Below are 19,130 nucleotides of genomic sequence, written 5' to 3'. Positions count from 1 at the left end.
ATATATTATGAATATATATTCTGTATTTGTAATCCTTCACTAAATCCTATCTTGTCTGTTGCTACCCCTTCCTCTTGTTTAATCACTTCGTTGATCTTCAGGGGTGTCTAGGCAGTGACCACCGTAACTTGTTCATATCGAAAAGGGGTATTGACATTATGGGGAAGGGGGATGCATCTGGTTCTTGTTCTTAAAGAGGCTGTTGCCTGTGGGTTTTAGAACTTGTCTGGCATAAGAACACTTTTGTGAGAGATGAACTTAGTGAGTGAAACTTTTATAAAATCTCAGATAAGGACCTACATATTTGGGACTATTGTTGTTTAGGGCTTGGCATATTGTGGCCATTTGGGAAATATAGCTGGAGCTTGCATAAGAGGTACCTTCAGGATAGCCTCTCGACTCTATTTGAAATGTCTTAGCCACTATAACCTTATTTTGTTACCTTTGTTTTCCCCCATTTGGTCAAGAAGGCATTTTCAATCCCTTGATGCCAGGGCCGGGCCCATTCCTGGGAGTTTTGTACCACGTTTCCAGGGAGATTCACTCCCCTGGGAGACATATCCCATGTTGGGGGGAGGTTAATGAATTTATTTGCTAAGTTGGGCTTAGAAAAAGAAAGGGCACATCTGAGCAACAAAAGTTTTCTGGAGGTGCCTCTTAGGCATAATTATAGGAAGGCTTAGCCTCCCTTTTACAGTTTAAGTTTCACAAGAGCAAACCTCAAGATCAAGGACCTGACTTATTAAGTAAGGGGTTCCTAATGTCACATAGCATATATTCTGTCCAAGGTAAACCATCAGTGTCTCACTTTCTCTTAAGTTAGTTGAACAGTCATCATCATTGTCAATTTTAAACATCAGAATGGACTTTTATTGCATGGTTATTTAGTACAAAATCTTTGCAGTTACTCTTATCTGTGCTCCTAAGTTTACTGTAGATAGTTTTCCTTTGGTTTATATATTTGTTTTTAATGTTTGCTGCATTCTTAAGTATGATTCTCTTTGGTTTTGGAACCTCGGGATTGTCAATTTTTCACAAATGTTATAATGGAAAGAAATTAGAAAAAATAAAATTTATTAGAAAGACTTGATGCTTTCAGGAACAAAGCACTCTGTAAAGGGAACCATACCCATTTAAAAATAAAGGTGAGATGAGAGACGATATAGCTGAATGGGGTTATGAACTCTGGCTGTGCTATGAGGCAGACTAGGTTCCATTTACTGAGTGAATCTTTGGGCTTGTGATTCAGCTAAGCCTCAGTTTCCTCATTTATAAATGTGGGGAGCACCTGCTTCATAGAATTGTTGTGATGATCAAGAACATCGTACCATCATGCATGTTAAATGTTTAGCACTGTATCTGACACAGACACATTTGATAAAATTTATCTATGGTTATTGTTTTTATTAATAAAGTCCTTTAAAAGCACCAAGGGTTTCTGTTTTTAAATTCTTAGATATGTACTAGTTATGGAGATTTCAGAAAGGCAACTTTATTTTCAAATCAAATTCAGTTTAATATACGTGGATAAGTAAAAATAGAACTGAAGATTTTAAAACTTTTAATTATGCAATGAAAGATGATCAAAGAAAACCAGTAGTGATAACGGCTCTTTTTTACTTACTTGCTGTGAGAATTCAAACAGCTTACTTGCTTTCATGAAGTTGTACATTTTTGTGGAGAAAATGAGAAAAAGAAATGGTTTGAATTTCAATGGGAGAGATTTAGGTTAGAGTAAGAAGAACTTTTTGGTTGTAAGACTGCCGGTAGGTAAGAGGGACTCCTTTGTCACCACTAGGAGGCCATGCCAGAGGAGCTACCCCTTCTGGCCTCCTGAGGGATTTCTGATCTCCTGGGAGCCCATCTAGACGCAGCTGAAACCTGGGTGTTGTTAGCTTAACTCCCTGCTGATGGCATCTTTGCAGGGATTATGACTCTCGGTTTTCCTATTTGGACAAATTAAATGAGGATAGCATAAGATTGCCAATACATGTTTGAAATAATTTGTGAAATATTTGCAAAGGTTCCCAACAGAGATTATAAAACTCCTTTAAACAGCTCTTGGGGCCATATGGGCAAGAGGGCAGATTGAGTGGAGGGAAGGTTAAACCAACCTTGTCTCTAGTAGAAGTGGACTAATTGATCCTTCCAAGTTTCTTTAAAACCAGGAATTTTACAGGTGATCATGGAAGAAGAGATCAGTAATTCTCTTGAGTTGCCTTTAGGAAGTTAAAAATTTATCTTTGGCTTAGCTTTGTTTAACTGAGTGAGTTTGGTCATACGGGTAGGTAGCGTGATGGTTAGAACAACAGCTCTGCAATCAGGAAGGGTTCAAATCTCAGCTCTGACACTTTCTAGTTGAGAGGCCTCTGGCAAGTAACTTAACTTCTCTGAGCCTGTTTCCTCAGTTGTAAAATGGGGAAATGGTACCTAACTCAAATGGATGTTATGAACATTAAGTGAGATAATGTGTAAAGTACAGTCTGGCACAGAGAAGGGGCCTAATGAATGGTCCTTGTTGTCATCATGGTGACCATTTTTTAGGCCCCTTTCAGAAATTCATTACCTAATCTGGGAAGTTTTCTGTTGAACAGTGAATTAGCATTATTTTAAGTTAGAAATTATATATGATGGTCCAAATAAACAACAAGGTCTTAATGTCACAAATGAATAACATCAAATCTTACTTAGTTTGGAAAACTATGTTTCTACTTACATTCTACTTACAAGTTATGTGGCAGCAGTGTTTAATTTGATCCTGTTGACTTATAGGAAAGTGCTCTGCTTCTGATGTAATAACTGTAGTTCCTGCTTGAGCTAGAGCATACTCTGATTTTTCTTAAGTTATATAAATTGAAATTATTTAAATATTAGCATTATGGTATGAATCCAGCTATTTAAAATGGGCTGTGATAGTTATATTGTTCAAATATAGTCCAAATCTCTTAAAGAGTGATTTTTTCCCTAGAAAAGAAGGCAGAGGACTCAAATCAGACAGTTTTTAAAAGAAATAATTGTTTGAAATATATGAAAATATGCATAAGTCATTTTAGTCAAAACATTGCAGATAAAACTAAGATGTTCTTTTTAACCTATGAGATTGGCAAAGATTTAAAAGATCGACAATGCCCCAGTGTTGGCTATCTCATGTAACTCTTGATGGTCCATTGATACTATCTTTCTCAGAGGCAATCTGCTAGTGTGTATTAAAATTTTAATATACTCTTTGACTCAGCAAGTGCATGTCTAGAAGTATGTAGTAAGACAATAAGGGAAAAAGTGCACAATCTGATCCAATGTGTTCACTGCAGTATTGCTAAAAATACCTCTTCCTCCAGCAAATGAAAACAACCTAAACGTCTACTAGTGGAGGTTGGTTTAAACTGTGGCACTATAAAAGGTGCAGTGTGCCATGGTGGTTTAATTTTAGAGGCACCTAAGTTCAAATCCTGGCTTCACCTTGTCTAGCTATATGATCTTGGCCAAGTTACTTAATCTAGCTAAGTCTTTCTTTCCTCTTCTCTAAATGGGAATAATAATAATAATGACACATGCTTTTTAGGGTTGGTGTGAGGGTTAAGTGAGGTGATACACATAAAGCCCAGGATCCAGCAGAAACACATTATATTTTAGAAAATATTATTACTACACGCTCCTTGAAAAGGGTGAAGTGGATCTATTTGTATTAGGGTGTCTGTAAAATAGTAAAAAGAAAAGCAAATTATCAACCAGTTTATATGAGCTCATTTATATTAAAGCTATGTGTATGTTTACATATGCATTAAAGTATTTTTAGGACATATAATAACAAAAGCTAACATCCAATGAGCTAAAGACTCAGGCACTGTTCTAAGTGCTCTACATGCATACCAAGTCAGTCACTTTATTAAAATCAGTTAATATGTTTTAAGTGCTTAGAACAATGCCTACACTTTGTAAAGTACTCAATAAACACTAGCTATTAATTCTCACATGCTGTCATTATCTCTGTTTTGTAGAAAAGGACACTGACACCCTGAGAGAGCTCACAGTTCCTAAGTGGCAGAGCCAGAATTTAAACCCAGGCAGTCTAACTCTAGTCTATCACCAACAGTTAAAACTGGATATTATGAGAGGTAGGAGTGAGGTCACCTTCACACTGCAATTTAGGTACTTTTCGCTGTTTTCACAGTTTTACATGAAACATAATTTACTTTAATAAATAGAAAAAAAATTTCCATTTTGGAAATAAAAGTGCCTTTTTTTTTTTTTTTCTGCTTTAGAAATCTCATTTCATCTGTTATAGAGTACCTGTGGGAAATCCAGAGATCTGAATATCTGCATACTTAGATTTGCCCTCATTATCAAATGTTCTGGGCAAGGAGTGCCCATATAGTATATAAGATTTTTAGAACCTTGGGGACACAATTTTATGAGGAAATAATTATAGACAGAAATGGGATCCCAGGCTAAATCTACATCATTTAATGGTGACCAGCTTCTGTTACACTAATCCTAATAGTCTTCAAGAAGCCTTTAGTCATAATATTTTGGTTTCTATAAGTCTGGCATAAAAAAGTCATTCTTTGGTCACCCTAAAGAGGCAGATTAAAAAAACAAGTTATTTGAGCAGATTTGTACTCATAAGATAGGAAGTAGTGACTTAGTGTTAGACATGGGTATCAGCATCAGAGCAAGTAGATTCTATGAAGTCCAGGACTGGACCCTAGCTGTCAGTGATCTCAGGTTCGCCTTCTCTGCAGGGGCAGGTCAGTGTTATAGATCTGCCACAGCACTGTGGACTCTCCAGCCAGAAAGGGGGCCACTGATGGTTGGTAGCTTGGATTCTTGTCCGAGCTTATCTACCAGATAGCCAAATGACTGTTGGCCACACTTCTTTAAAATGAGGGAGATGAACATGTTACATGGTCTCTATTTTCAAATTCTGTGATTCCAACAGTCTTGCCTTTTGGTGAAATAAATTTCCAGTGCTTGGACTGCTTGTGGAATCTAGAAAAATGCTGAATAGAATTGAACGCAAAGCTGATTTATGGGAGAGTTTCCCAGTGTACTTATTTGAATTACAGGATATCCGTGATGACAACAGACTATACAGTTTAATTTTAATTCCTTTTTAGGTCTTTTTTTCTCTCCTCTATTTTCCAAATAAACTTGAATTGTGTTCTAAAAAATCACAAGCTAAATAAAATGGTAGGCCCTGTTCTGCTACTTGATTAGATAATAAGTTGTTCAGGTATTATTTCTAAAGATCATCAGCACTTAGAATTTTTTTTTCTGCTTCAGAATACCTTCTGGATTTTCTCATGGTTGTAGAAATCAAGTGGTCTTGTGTTTGAAGCAATGTCTGAGTCTCATGAGTCATATGGTAGTGCCTGCTCTTAGTTGGCTGCAGTTTTTACTTTGGTAACTTGTGATGGTCAAAAAGTCTTTTGGGAAGAGTTTAAAGGACTTAAAAGAACTCAAAGCAATGCACAGCTACTTGTATCTTAAAATTGTAAACTTGGTGATAACATGTTTTAATTTTGGTTTTATCTAATTTTTGGACCCCTCAGAAGACTGATGTTTCTGGCTCTTAAGTTGGAAGCTTAAAATGAATTTATATTTGAAATTAAAGTCTTGTGTTTATTTGAGATACTTATATTTTAAAACCTCACTTATATTCGTTCTGTTTTCAAGTTTCATTTTTATATGTGAATGCCTGCCTGCCTGTATGTCTGTCTCTCATTCCCATTAGAAGTTTACTTTTAAGAAAATGAAAAGCAAGTGTTCAAAGATGACTAAGCTTTTTACAGTGGGGCCTCTGCATGATTTGTGTATTCAGGCTGCTTCCCGAGCTTGCTCCTCCCTTTCCTTTACTAGCATGTCACACCACTTCTCACCTCTCACCTGCCCTGTCCATTCATTGGTTGTTCTCTGCTCATACCAAACCTTTACCTTTTAATAAAACTACATGTTTTGGCTGTACTGGTCTTTTGAATTAGGCATTATCTCCCTTAAAACAGATAGAAGAGTAAAGGAAAGAGGATCTTCCTTAAAGCTAGTGCTATACACTTTGCCTCTCTACTTTCTATGATTTTAGAAGAGCCCTCAGTAGAAAAGCTGTTTGAGAAGAATGTTACAGTTTAAACCCTTGTAAATATGCACAGATATAAGCCACTAAAAATGTTTCCCTAAAAGGAAGTATGAGGTACTACTGAAAAACATTCTTCAAAATTCCCATCATTAGGGTTTTCTTGTTTGTCTTTACTTTTGTTCCATGACATCAAACTCTTTTTGCTGTTCTTCCTAACCCTCCACTAAACCAGAAGAGTTTGATTCAGAGGGAAAAATCCAAGTACAGTGGTACCTGGAAAACCACCTCTGAGTACTGAAAAGCATAAGCTGCTTCCCTTTTACCACCTCTCCTCCACCACCCTCACACAATCACTCTTAAATACTTTTTTTTCTGATTGTAAAAATGATTGTTGATCAACATGGCAATGTAAACAGCTACTGAAAACTCCTTTCTAGAGACTCAATGAAAAGACAATTCTGAACTGAAAATCTGGAGGAGGATACAGACTGGAGAAGGACCCTGCAGATGCTGAATTGAAGAAAGAGAAGAAATATCAGGTACGAATCTTCCATCCCAGACCAATTGATCCTCTCCCCTCCCCCTCACTCGGTCTCCATGTGGGAAAGGCACGGAATCAGTAGATGGGACCCCTCCCACTAGGAACACAGATTTTAAAATCTCTCACAGCAGTGAGACCCCCACTGTTTGAAGACCTGGGGGGCAGGGGAGGACATTTCAAGGTCCGGGTCAGTGAAGGACAGACTGAGAAAATGTGGACAGAGGCGGCGTTTCCAGCCCTGGGTCTGAAAACCCTTCCCCCACCCTTGAGGGAAGCAGCAGCCAGCAGTCGTTTCGTTGCCTGGGAAATGGCTGGGGTACTGAGTCAGCTGAGAGAGTAGTCTGCCACAGGTAGATTTTGGCCAGCAAAGTGAGGGCATAGGAATCCCACAGTTTCATCTCACCTGTGTAGACCCAGCCTCTGCTGGGAGGTAAAGCAGCCTCTGAGGATGATTACGTTACCGAGCAGCGCCATCTGCTGGACAGTCCAGAAAGTGTTAAGGGAAAACCGAGCACCACTAGAAGTCAACAGATCTATGTTACCACACAGAGTGAACTTGCTGGGATGCCCAATGCCTACCTCCCATCCCTATGGCAGGCCAATAGTGGGTTCCTGATTTGGGGTTGTTCTAGTTTGCTAATGCTGTCAGAATGCAAAACACTAGAGATGGATTGGCTTTTATAAAGGGGGTTTATTTGGTTACATAGTTACAGTCTTAAGGCCATAAAGTGTCCAAGGTAACATATCAACAATTGGGTACTTTCACTAGAGGATGGCCAGTGGTGTCTGGAAAACCTCTGTTAGCTGGGAAGGCACGTGGCTGGCATCTGCTCCAAAGTTCTGGTTTCAAAATGGCTTTCTCCCAAGATGTTCCTCTCTCTGAGCTGCAGTTCCTCAAAAATGTCACTCTTAGTTGCACTTGGGGTATTTGTCCTCTCTTAGCTTCTCTGGAGCAAGAGTCTGCTTCCAACGGCCGTCTTCAAAATGTCTCTCATGTGCAGCTCCTGTGCTTCCTTCAAAGTGTCCCTCTTGGCTGTAGCAAGCTGGCTGCTTCTGTCTGAGCTTATATACTGTTCCAGTAATTTAATTCAGACCCACCCTGAATGGGCGGGCCAACACCTCCATGGAAATTATCCAATCAGAGTCATCACCCACAGTTGGGTGGGGCGCAAAGAATTCCAATCTAATTAACACTGATAGGTCTGCCCACACAAGATTACATCAAAGATAATGGCATTTGGGGGGACATAATACATCCAAACTGGCACAGGGGGATAATTGGTGGGCAGAGCCAATCTGACAACTGGCCAGTGAGAGAAACAAATAAATATAAAGATCGAAGAAAACCCAAGGCAGAAGAGAGAAAACAACCTCTAGAATAAACTAATCAAGAAAATCAGCTTCCTATACAGTAAAAAATCATGAGCCACACCAGGAAACTTGAAGATATGGTCCATTCAAAGGAACAAACTAACATGTCAGCTGAGATTCAAGGGTTGAAACAATTAAAGATGTTCAAACAAATCTTCTAAATCAAATCAATGAGTTGAAAGAAAATGTGACAAAAGAGATGAAGGATATAAAGAAGACATTGGGTGACCATAAGGAAGAATTCGTAAGCTTGAAAACAAATGGCAGAACTTATGGGAATGAAGGGCACAATGGAAAAGATGAAAAACAAAATGGAGACATGCAACAGGAGACTTAGAGAGGCATAAGAAAGGATTACTGAACTAGAGGACAGAACATTTGAAATGACCAGGACACACAAAAGAAGATAGGGAAAAGAATGGAAAACTATGAGCAGGGGCTCAGGGAACTGAATGACAACAAGAAACACTTGAATATACATGTTATAGGTGTCTCAGAAGAAGAAGAGAGGGTAAAAGGGGCAGAAAGAATAATAGAGGAAATAATCAATGACAATTTCCCAACTCTTGTGAAAAACATAAAATTACAGGTCCAAGAAACGCTGTGTACCCCAAACAGAATTGATCCACATAGTCGTACTCCAAGACACTTACTAATCAGATTGTCATATGTCAAAGACAAAGAGAGAATTCTGAAAATAGCAAGAGAAAAATGATCCATCACATACAAGGGAAGCTCAATAAGACCAACTGGATTTCTCAGTAGAAACCATGGAGGTGAGAAGGCAGTGTTATGATATGTTCAAGACACTGAAAGAGAAAAACTGCCAACCAAGAAGCCTATATCTGGCAAGACTGCCCTTCGAAAATGAGGGAGAGTTTAAAATATTACAGGTAAACAAACACTGAGAGAGTTGGTGAACAGGAGACCTCCTCTACAAGAAATACAAGAAACACTAAAGGCAGTGCTACAGACAGGAAAATACAGGGAAGCGAGGTTTGGAAAAGAGTGTAGAAATAAAGATAACAAGAGATAGAGGGTAAAGATCAGGCATTTGATGGTGAAGGAGTACAGAATGTTCAACAGGATTAATTGTGTAGATGCAGAAATGGATAGCACAATAATGAGTGATGATAGTACAGTATCGTAAGTACACTGAACAGAGATGATTGTGAGTATGGTTGAAAGAGGAAGGTTAGGGACATGAATGACACCAGAAGGAAAGATAGAAGATAAAGACTGGGATGGTATAACCTAGTGAAACCTAGAATGGTCAATGATTGTGATTAAATGTACAAATATAAGAATCCTTTTACATGAGAGAAAAGTAATGAATGTCAACATTGCAATGTGTTAAAAATGGAATGGTATTGGGTAAAAAATACAATCAATGCAAACTAGAGTTTGTAGTTAAGAATAACATTGTAATATACTTTCATTAATTATAAGAAAGGGAATATGCTAAAGCTAAATGTCTGTAAGAGGGGGATATAAGGAAGGGGTATGGGATTCTGGGCATTGATGTTGTCATCTGACTTTTTAATTGTATTTTATTTTAATTTTATTTTTTCCTTTGTTACTTTTTAGTTGTCATTTTTTATTAGGTGCAAAATCTGTGGTTTTTGTAACATACTATATAATTTAACTTGTATGGTCAGTTCATTCAAACACCATAATTACCCGGAACTTTGAATAGGGAGTGAAATCTGGTTGGTTTGTACAGATTTGTTTGAAGCCCTGACACATTCCAGAATAATTTGGGCAGACAACAAAAATGTATTTGCAAAGCTCCCTTGAGGGACTGGGAGAAAATGTGGAATTCCATCTGGGGAATTAATGATATTTTTGTAAGCATTGGGGGCTACCAATCTAAAAGGCCAAGTCCTTGATCTTGGGGCTTGCCGTTATGAAGTTTGTTACTGTGAAGGAGGGGCTAAGCCTGCTGATGATTGTGCCTAAGAGTCACTCCCAGAGAATCACTTTTGTTGCTCAGGTGTGGCCTCTCTCTCTAACCGAACTCTGCAGGTAATCTCACTGCCTTCCCTACTAAGGGACATGACTCTCAGGGGTGTAAATCTCCCTGGCAATGTGGGACATGACTCGAGGGGATGAGCATGGCTCTGGCATCGTGGAATTGAGAAAGCCTTCTTGGACCAGAAAGGGGGAAGAGATGAAACAAAATAAAGGTACAGTGGCTGAGAGATTTCAGATAGAGTCGAGAGGTCATTCTGAAGGTTATTCTTATGCATTATATAGATATCCCTTTTTAGTTTTTTGGTGTGTTGGAATAGCTGGAAGGAAATAGCTGAAATTGTTGAATTGTAACCCAGAAGCCTTGTTTCTTGAAGATGATTGTGTAACTATATAGCTTACACTGTGTGACTATGTGATTATGAAAACCTTGTGGTTCCCACTCCCTTTTTCCAGTGTATGGACATATGAATAGAAAAATGAGGACAAAAAGTAAATGAATAATAGCGGGGGATAAGGAATATGAGATGTTTTGGGTGTTTTTTTTTACTTTAATTTTTATCCTTTTTTGTGTGTGGTAATGAAAATGTTCAAAAATTGTGTTGATAAATGCACAACTATATAATGGTACTCTGAACAACTGTACACTGTGGATGATTGTATGGTTTGTGAATATATCTCAGTAAAATTGAATTAAAAAACCGATTGGTTTTTCATTACGGAAATTTTGGAAAACTCAAACAATGATAAAGGACAAAATCATCCATAATACCACACTGTTTTCACAACATAAATTACCTTTTTTTTTTTAATAGTTGGGTTCACTCATACCTGAAGATAGAACTTTGTGTCCTGTTTTTTATTTAACATTATTTCTCATGTTGTTAAACTTTTTAAAAAAAATTTCTTCAGTATTCTTTCTGTGGTATTTCATGCTATCATTATTTCAGCAGTTATTTCAACTAATTTTAAACATTTGGTTTGTTTTACGTTGTTTGCTATTATGGATAATGTCTTGAACAGAAAAACCAACAACAAAGTTCTGTACAAATCTTTGCTCCAATTTTGTTTATTTCCTTAGGATGTATATTCCTAAAAGTGGAATTACTGTGTCAAAAGGAAAAAATATTTTTAAGCTTCTTGATACGAATTGCCATTTTCCATACCAGAAAGGTTTGCATCCCGCATCCCTACCAGATAACATAAGCACAGATAGCGTACGGGCATGGCATTGAATGACAGGCTGGACCCTTCCAAGAGGGTTTTTTTCCCTTTAATTGTGGCTACTTTGATATAGGAAACATATTGCATTATTTTAAACTTGGTCTTTGATTTACTAGTCAAACTGAACATTTTTCATATATTTTTAAGCTATTTTTTATGTATGTATTGTCAGTTATAATTTATCCATTTATTGCTGAAGTCTTTATAGTCTCTTTACAACTTTAATATAAAAAAAGCTGCATATGAGCTTTACATATTGTTTTAGTTTCCCACCTGCTGAAACAAATGTACACTGGATTGGCTTAACAACAGGAATTTACTGGCTCTGGTTTCAGAGGCTAGATGGCTTTCTTCCTCCAAGGGTCGGTATCTTCTGGCTGGCTAGTAATCTTTGGGGTTCCTTGGTTTTTCTTTTACATGGCGTGCCCATGTCTGGCTGCTCCGCATGGCATTTCTTTCCGTGTCCTATTTCCTTTGCTTATAAGAACTTTAGTCATGTTGGATTAGGTTCCACCCTTGTTCATTTTTGGCACACCTTAATTAATAACATGTTCCAATGTTATTACTACAAATAGGTTCATATTCATAGGACCAGGGGTTAGGACCTAAAAATGCTTTTAGTGGGGGACATGATCCAATCTCCAACACACATATATTAAGAAATATATTTTATTTTCCCAAAATTACTGTCTTTTAATCTTGGTTGAAATATGTATATGTTTCCTAGGCTGCTTAAACAAATACTATGAAGTGGCTCAGCTTCAACAATGGGAATTTATTCGCTCATAGTTTTGAGTCTGGTAAAATGTCCAGATCAAGGTATAGTCAAGACTGTGCTTTCTTTCCAAAGACTGGCTGCTAGCAATCCTTGGCTCCTTTGTCATGTGGCAAGACACATGGTGGAATCTGCTGGTCTCTCCATTCTTTTTCTGGGTTTTATTGATTTCAACTTCCTGTTTTTGTGACTTTCTCTCTGTGTCTGAATTTCATTCTCTTATGAAGAATTCCAGTAATAGAATTGTTCTAGTTTACAAATGCTGCTGGAATGCAAAATACCAGAAATAGATTGGCTTTTATGAAGGGGATTTATTTGGTTACAAAGTTACAGTCTTAAAGCCATAAAGTGTCCAAGGTAAGGCATCAACAATAGGGTACCTTCACTGGAGGATGGCCGATGGTGTGCGACAACCTCTGTTAGCTAGAAGGCAATGGCTGGCATCTGCTTGCTTCCAGGTTGTGTTTCAAAAATGGCATTCTCCAAATGTGGCTCTTGGGGCGTTTTATCCTCTCTTAGCTGCAACTCTTCCAAAATGTCACTCTCAATTGCTCTCCAAGATGTCACAGCTGTTCTCAGCTGCTCTGCTTCTGGGCCACTTATACGACTCCAGTGATCCAATTAACAACCACCCGAATGGGCAGGGTAACACCTCCATGGAAATTATCCAATCAGATGTTTCACTCATAGTTGATTGAGTCACATCTCCATGGAAACACTCAACCAAGATTCGAGTCTACTCAACACTAATACAAGTGCCCCCACAAGATTGCATCAAAGAACATGGAGTTCTGGAGGGCATAATGCATCCAGACTGGCACAAGGTTCAAAACCTGTCTTGATTGAGGTCGGAGACCTCATTGAAAAGTGCTTCTTAAACAATGGGTTCACATCCACAGGAAGGGATTAGATTTAAGAACATGCTTTTCTGGGGTACATACAGCTGCACATTACCCCAGTGTATATTCCAAATTTTTTATACTGATATCTGCCACTGTATTTCCTTGTGATGACTCCCTTTTATGAAAGACTTTTCCTTTTCAAAGATCAGATGGGTATTCACCCATATTTTCTCCTAATTTTTTTGAAGTTTAATTTTTCTTTTTACAGTTATTTTCCTTTGTTCTTCCCTTTTTCCATCTTTCCTTCCTTTCTTCCTTTATTTTTTATGTTCGCCCTTTTGAACCATTTGGGATTTATTTTGCCCTTTGGAGCAAAGTGAACATATGACTTGATTTTTTCCAGACAGATAATCAGTTGTTCCAACACAGTTAACTAAATAATTCTTCCCTTCCTCCTACAATTTCTGATTAGATTTCCTCATAAGATGCTGGCACTTTTTTTTTTTTTTTTGGTTATTCTTAGGTGTTTTATGAGTGTTGTTGTCTAGCTCCTCCTTTTTGCTACTTTTGGGAACAGGATTATTTTTCCATTTTTTAATGTCTATCTTTAAAATTAATATTTTAAAGCATTAACTTTTTTTTAATAAGAAATTTTAGTTTGAGATAAATTCAAACTTACAGGAACAGTTGCAAAAACAGTGCAAACCCCATACATAGAACTCCAGCATATCCCAACACCCCTCCCCCAGTACCCTGATCCACCACTTTTAACATCCTGTCATACCACCATTTATTTATTTATTTATTTATTTATTTCTCTCTCTTTTTCTGTCTCTCTCTCTCTTTCCCTCTTTCCCTCCCTCCCTCCCTCCCTTTCTCCGTCCCTATCATCCATCATCTATTGCTCTGTCTTCTGAACATATGAGAGCAAGCTGCACACATCCTTGAGAAAACAATATAATCCACATATACATTTCTCATGAACAAGAACATTCTTTTATGCAATCCCGTTAAACGTTGAAGCTAAGAAGTTCAAGAAATTCAACCTTGATACAAAGCTTACATTCTGTATTTCCTTTTTTTTTTTTTTTTTTTTTTCCAATTGTAGAAACATATACAGCCTAAATCTTCCCATTCCACCCCCTCCCTAGCATTCCATTAGTGGGATTAATCACATTTATTCAATTTTTTTTTTTTTAATTTCTTGAGGCTTGTTTTATTTCCCAGCTTATGGTCCCTTCTGGAGAAAGATCCGTGATCACTGAGAAAAATGAGTGACCTGGTGATTTGGGATGTAAGGTACTATATATGTCTGTTAAAATTTTCTATATCTCTTTCTCCTTTCTTTGTTTCTCTGTTGGTAGGGCTCCCTTTAGAATCTGAAGTAGGGCAGGTCTTTTACTGGCAAAGTCTCTCAGCATTTGTTTGTGAAAAATTTAAGCTCTCCCTCAAATTTGAAGGAGAGTTTTGCTGGATAAAGTATTCTTGGTTGGAAATTTTTCTCTCTCAGAATTTTAAATATGTCATGCCACTGCCTTCTCACCTTCATGGTGGCCGCTGAGTAGTCACAACTTAGTCTTATGTTGTTTCCTTTGTATGTGGTGAATTGCTTTTCTCTTGCTGCTTTCAGAACTTGCTCCTTCTCTTCAGTATTTGAGAGTCTGATCAGAATATGTCTCGGAGTGGGTTTATTTGGATTTATTCTATTTGGAGTTCGCTGGGCATTTATGCTTTGTGTATTTATATTGTGTAGGTGGTTTGGGAAGTTTTCCCCAACAATTTCTTTGAATACTCTTTCTAGACCTTTACCGTTCTCTTCCCCTTCTGGGACACCAATGAGTCTTAAGTTTGGACGTTTTGTTTTATCTATTGTACCCCTGAGATCTATTTTGATTTTTTCAATTTTTTTCTCCATTCTTTCTTTTGTTCTTTCATTTTCTGTTCTGTGGACTTCTAGGACACTGAGACGTTGTTCAGCTTCCTCTAGTCTTGTATTTTGAATATCCAGAGTCTTTTTAATTTGGCCAGCAGTTTCTTTTATTTCCATAAGATCTTCTGTTTTTTTATTTACTCTTGCAGTGTCTTCTTTATGCTCTTCTAGGGTCTTTCTTATGTTGCTTATATCCTGGGCCATGGTCTTCTTGATGTCCTTTAAATCCTTTGCCATGTTTGTGTTCCTTGATTGTAGTTCTTTGATTAATTGTGTGAGGCACTGTGTCTCTTCTGATATCTTGATTTGTGTGTTTGGAGTTGGATTCTCCATATCGTCTGGTTTTATCATATGCATTAAGATTTTCTGCTGTTTTTGGCCTCTTGGCATTTGCTTTGCTTGATAGGGTTCTTTCAAGTTGTAAAAAAAAATACCTGTCTAATTTTTCAGAAACACAGTTTGGTGGCGTACACTTTCTCTAACTACCCAGCAGATGGCATCTGTGAGTCACCTATACCCCTCAAGTCATTTCTTAACCTTGTTCCTGCGGTGTGTGGGGGAATGATTCTTGTGGGGTTAGTTGGAGAACTCAGTTTGGGTGTGTTGCTGGAGCCTTCCGCCCTGAATGTGGGGCATGTGTACGGTGGCCAGGGAGGAAGGACAGTTTTAATATTCAAATCCCCCAGGTTCCCGGGGATTCAAGGCCGCCGCAAGAGTCTAAGCATTCATTTCAGTTCAGCCCCAGACCCTCTCTCTCGCTGTCCCACAAACCACCGGACTTGGTGTAGTGTCCCTGAGTTCTCCGAGAGTGTCCCCCCACCCAGCCGCGATCCTCCAGGACCTCTGCCGAGGGAATGCCATGCTACATCACCAGTGCGCGCCACCTCTCAAGGGAAGCCCCGGGCTGCTGGGCTGTGCCGGGGCGCTTTCAGCCTGATGCAGAGATGGCCGAATGGGGTGTCTCCACACCCCCCTCCTCACACAGTGCCTCCTTCCCAGCTCCGGGACAACTGGCGGGGCTCTGGGCTGTGGGCACAGCCCCGGGCAGGAGTTTATCCAGCCCTCCGGGGAGCCAGCTGCTAGCCGTGGGTTTCTTTCTGCTTCCGGCTCTCCCCTCCGTTCCCCTGGCCCCAAGGGTATCTGCAGCGGGCTATCTTCCAGGCCAGACACTGAGAGGCCGGCCCAGCCCCCTCTTGCTGTGTTTTACTGCGTGGTTCCCACTATCGCAGCTGCAGCCATTCCTGGGTTTTTCCCTGTTGTTTTTGTTTTTTTTTTTTTTTTAAAGAGCCCGTCGGTCTCCAAACACCAAACCCTGGCTTTCCCAGACCGCCGCGCGGCTGCGGGGCCCCCAGCCAGCTTACTCACTCGTTTCAGAATGCAGACTCCCGGTTTCACCAAGTATACGGCCTCTGTGGAACTAGAAGACCTCATACAGCTGGCGCATCACTGTAACTGGTATTCTGGGTCATTTTCTAGTTTTTATCTAGCGTTTTTCACAGAGGTGTATTTTTGCCCTGTCTCACCTAGCCACCATCTTAGTTTTTCCACATTTAGAATGTTTAAAGCATTAACTTTTAACTTGAAATTTCACTGCTTCTTTTAAAAATAATGTCTCTTATTTTTCACTGATCCACGTTCTTTATAACAGAAGTGGAAAATATAGAAGAAAACTCCATGATGTTGGGATATTGAAAGTTTGGAAGCATGATTGGATTGGCAAGGCCAAGGGGAAGGTGGCTCCTTCTGGGTGAATTACTTACCTTCTTCATTTATCTCAATCATCCAAACCTCCAACTCAGAGTTGTGGTTAAATCTTGTGGCCCAGAGTTCCCTTGATCACTGTAACCTCTCTCTCTTATGATTTCTTGCTCTCCAAGAGTTTCCTTAAGATACTACGCATATATGTGTTTTTTCCATCCATCCATCCCTCCATCCCTCCCTCCCCCTCCCTCTGAATAGTTCCTACTTACAAATTACTTTAAAGTCCACGTTCTGATTCCTCTTTACCCTCTGACTACCTGCAAATTGTGATTCTCCCCCATTTTTTTGCCTAATTAAGGCAAGTGTGTTCTCATATGTGCTTGTATGTGCACTATTAGAAAAGAAATTGATTTAAAATTATTTAGGGATGCCTTTATTATCTAATAGTTATCATTTTTCCCCCATTGTGGTGCTAAATTATAAAGTATGTGAAGTTTTTGGCATTTCTGTTGAGGTAGTTTGTTTTCTTTAAGTCAACTGTGACTTGGTAGATTCAGTTGAGCATCTTTTGTAATAAAATCTAATACAATACTAGATAGGGATACAGCAATACAGCAATTCAGTAATGTGAATATTATGTTATAAAGATAAATGTCTTCTTTCTGAGTATTTCTGAGAAATGAAATGGATCATGTCTTCCTAAACATCAAAATGTGTTAACAGGCATGTTTTTGGATAAAAGTACTGCTTTAGCAAATTTATCGCTTAGCTTCATTGCAAGTTAAAAAAAAACACAAAAAACCTATAGTTCAGAGGGCTTTTTAGTAATTATTTGGCTCAACATACTCAAGTAGTCTGCCGTTAGCAACATTACTATAGCCAGATAAGCTTTTGGGAACTCAACCAATGAACTGTGTTTATATCAGCACGAAAAGTATTTGTTTTCAAAACAATTTTTTAAATCCAGTTTTATTGAGATATATTCACATACCATACAGTCATCTACAGTGTACAATCAACTATTCACAGTACCATGATATAGTTGTGCATCCAAAACAATTTTGAAGGTAGAAATGGTAATGTTAATTTCAGTACCTCTGTGCCATCACCACCAAGCATATGACTCAAAAAAGTAGCAATGAGAAGTGTCTAAAATTTGTTTCTCTGGACTAATGAACAGGGCATACACCCAATACAGAGTCAGACAAATGAACTAATTAAACAAAACAAAACAAAACAACTCAATACCAAACTCACTAACAAGATTATAAATAAATTGGGATTGTTTAAAGGCTTGTTTCCCGCAGATCAGCACAACAAAAATAGTTAGGTGCTTACATGATACACTTCTAAGTTATCCAACTAACACAGAGAATTGTAAACAGGAAGTTATAAGGGAAAAAATCTGCATATTCCATACTAGGCTTTATAATTAATAGGAATACAACACTAGTACCACACAAATACTGGGGACAAATAATTAAGGGCTGACAAGAGCTATGTGGTGTTTTGGGTCATGAGAATTGTTTAAAATGGAGAGTGATGAGTATTGAACAATTAAGTGATGGTAATGTGTGGTATGGATATATTATCATGGACATAACATATGCTCTATTAACTTAGGAACCCTGTACTTTATAAGTCAAGCCCTTGATCTTGAGGCTTGAAACTTATGGTTGCTAAGGGTGGCTAAGCCCACCTATAATTGTGCCCTGGAGTCACCTCCAGAGAAACACTTTTGTTGCTCCAGTGTGGATTTTCTCTCTCTAAGCCTATCTCTGCGAATAAATTCATCACTCTTTCCCCCAATGTGGGACAGGACCCCACCCTCACACCCCAGTGAATGAGTCTTCCTGGCAACATGGGACACAGATTCTGGGAGTGAGCCTGACCCAGGCATTGAGGGATTGAGAATGCCTTTTTGACCAAAAGGGGGAAAGAAAGGCAACAAAATTAGGTTTCAGTGGCTAAGAGAATTCAAGTAGAGTCAAGAGGCTGTCCTGGGGTTTACTCGTATGCAAGCTTCACCTAGATATGCCAAATGACCACAGTATGATAAGCCATGTCAACAGTAGTCCCGAAAACCAAAAAGAATGCCTGGATCCTTATCTGAGACTCTCGTTTCACTCATTAAATTTATTCTTCAGAATCTTAAAATCCGTCAGAGAATTCCTATGGCACCTAAGTCCCAAAACCCAGAGTCAATAGCCTCTTCAGGAACATCAACCAGATGTGTCCCCTTTTCCCATAATGTCAACACCCCTTTTCAACATGAACAAGTTTGGGTGGTCACTGCATAGACATTCCTGAAGATCAGGAAAATAATTAAACTAGAGGAAGGGGTAGCAACAGACAAGATGGGATTTAACAATAGATTATGAAAACTGAGTCTCTACATAATTTTCTTTTTCTTAGTTGCTAGGGTGTTAGAATAGCTAGAGGGAAAGAATTGAAATGGTGGATCTGTAACCCACAGCATCCTTTGAAATTTGTTCTGTAGCTACTTGTTAAATTGTAATTTGAAAACTATCACTTTTTTGTATATATGTTATATTTCACAATAAGGAAATAACTGAAACTGTGGTACTTTTGAAATTCCTTGTATAACTACTTGTTAAATTATACTTTGAACGATATTACCTTTTTGTATTTATGTTATATTTCACAATGGGAAAGTGGCTGAAACTGTGGAACTGTGACTT

General features: G+C 38.5%; 1 protein-coding gene across 3 annotated transcripts in view; it reads left to right on the top strand.

Annotated features, from left to right (window-relative positions):
• STK38L (serine/threonine kinase 38 like) overlaps positions 1–19,130 on the top strand; it is a 150,699-nt gene that overhangs the window by 61,649 nt on the left and 69,920 nt on the right. The window contains exon 1 of one of the 3 annotated variants that reach the window (XM_037845514.1): positions 6,551–6,612. The exons of 1 other annotated variant lie outside the window; for it this stretch is intronic. Coding sequence is in view for 1 of the 2 variants with exons in the window: in XM_037845513.1 (XP_037701441.1) it covers positions 10,156–10,171 (16 nt within the window). In the remaining variant the exon portion in view is untranslated. Of the gene's footprint in view, positions 1–6,550; positions 6,613–10,147; positions 10,172–19,130 lie in introns of those variants that run through there. One more of the 3 variants, XM_037845513.1, reaches the window with a different exon arrangement.

This window comes from Choloepus didactylus, chromosome 8 (genome assembly GCF_015220235.1).
Source record: "Choloepus didactylus isolate mChoDid1 chromosome 8, mChoDid1.pri, whole genome shotgun sequence".
NCBI classification, from domain to species: Eukaryota; Metazoa; Chordata; class Mammalia; order Pilosa; family Megalonychidae; genus Choloepus; species Choloepus didactylus.
Note: the sequence above shows the minus strand (reverse complement) of the source record. Positions and strands in the feature narration are given on the sequence as shown.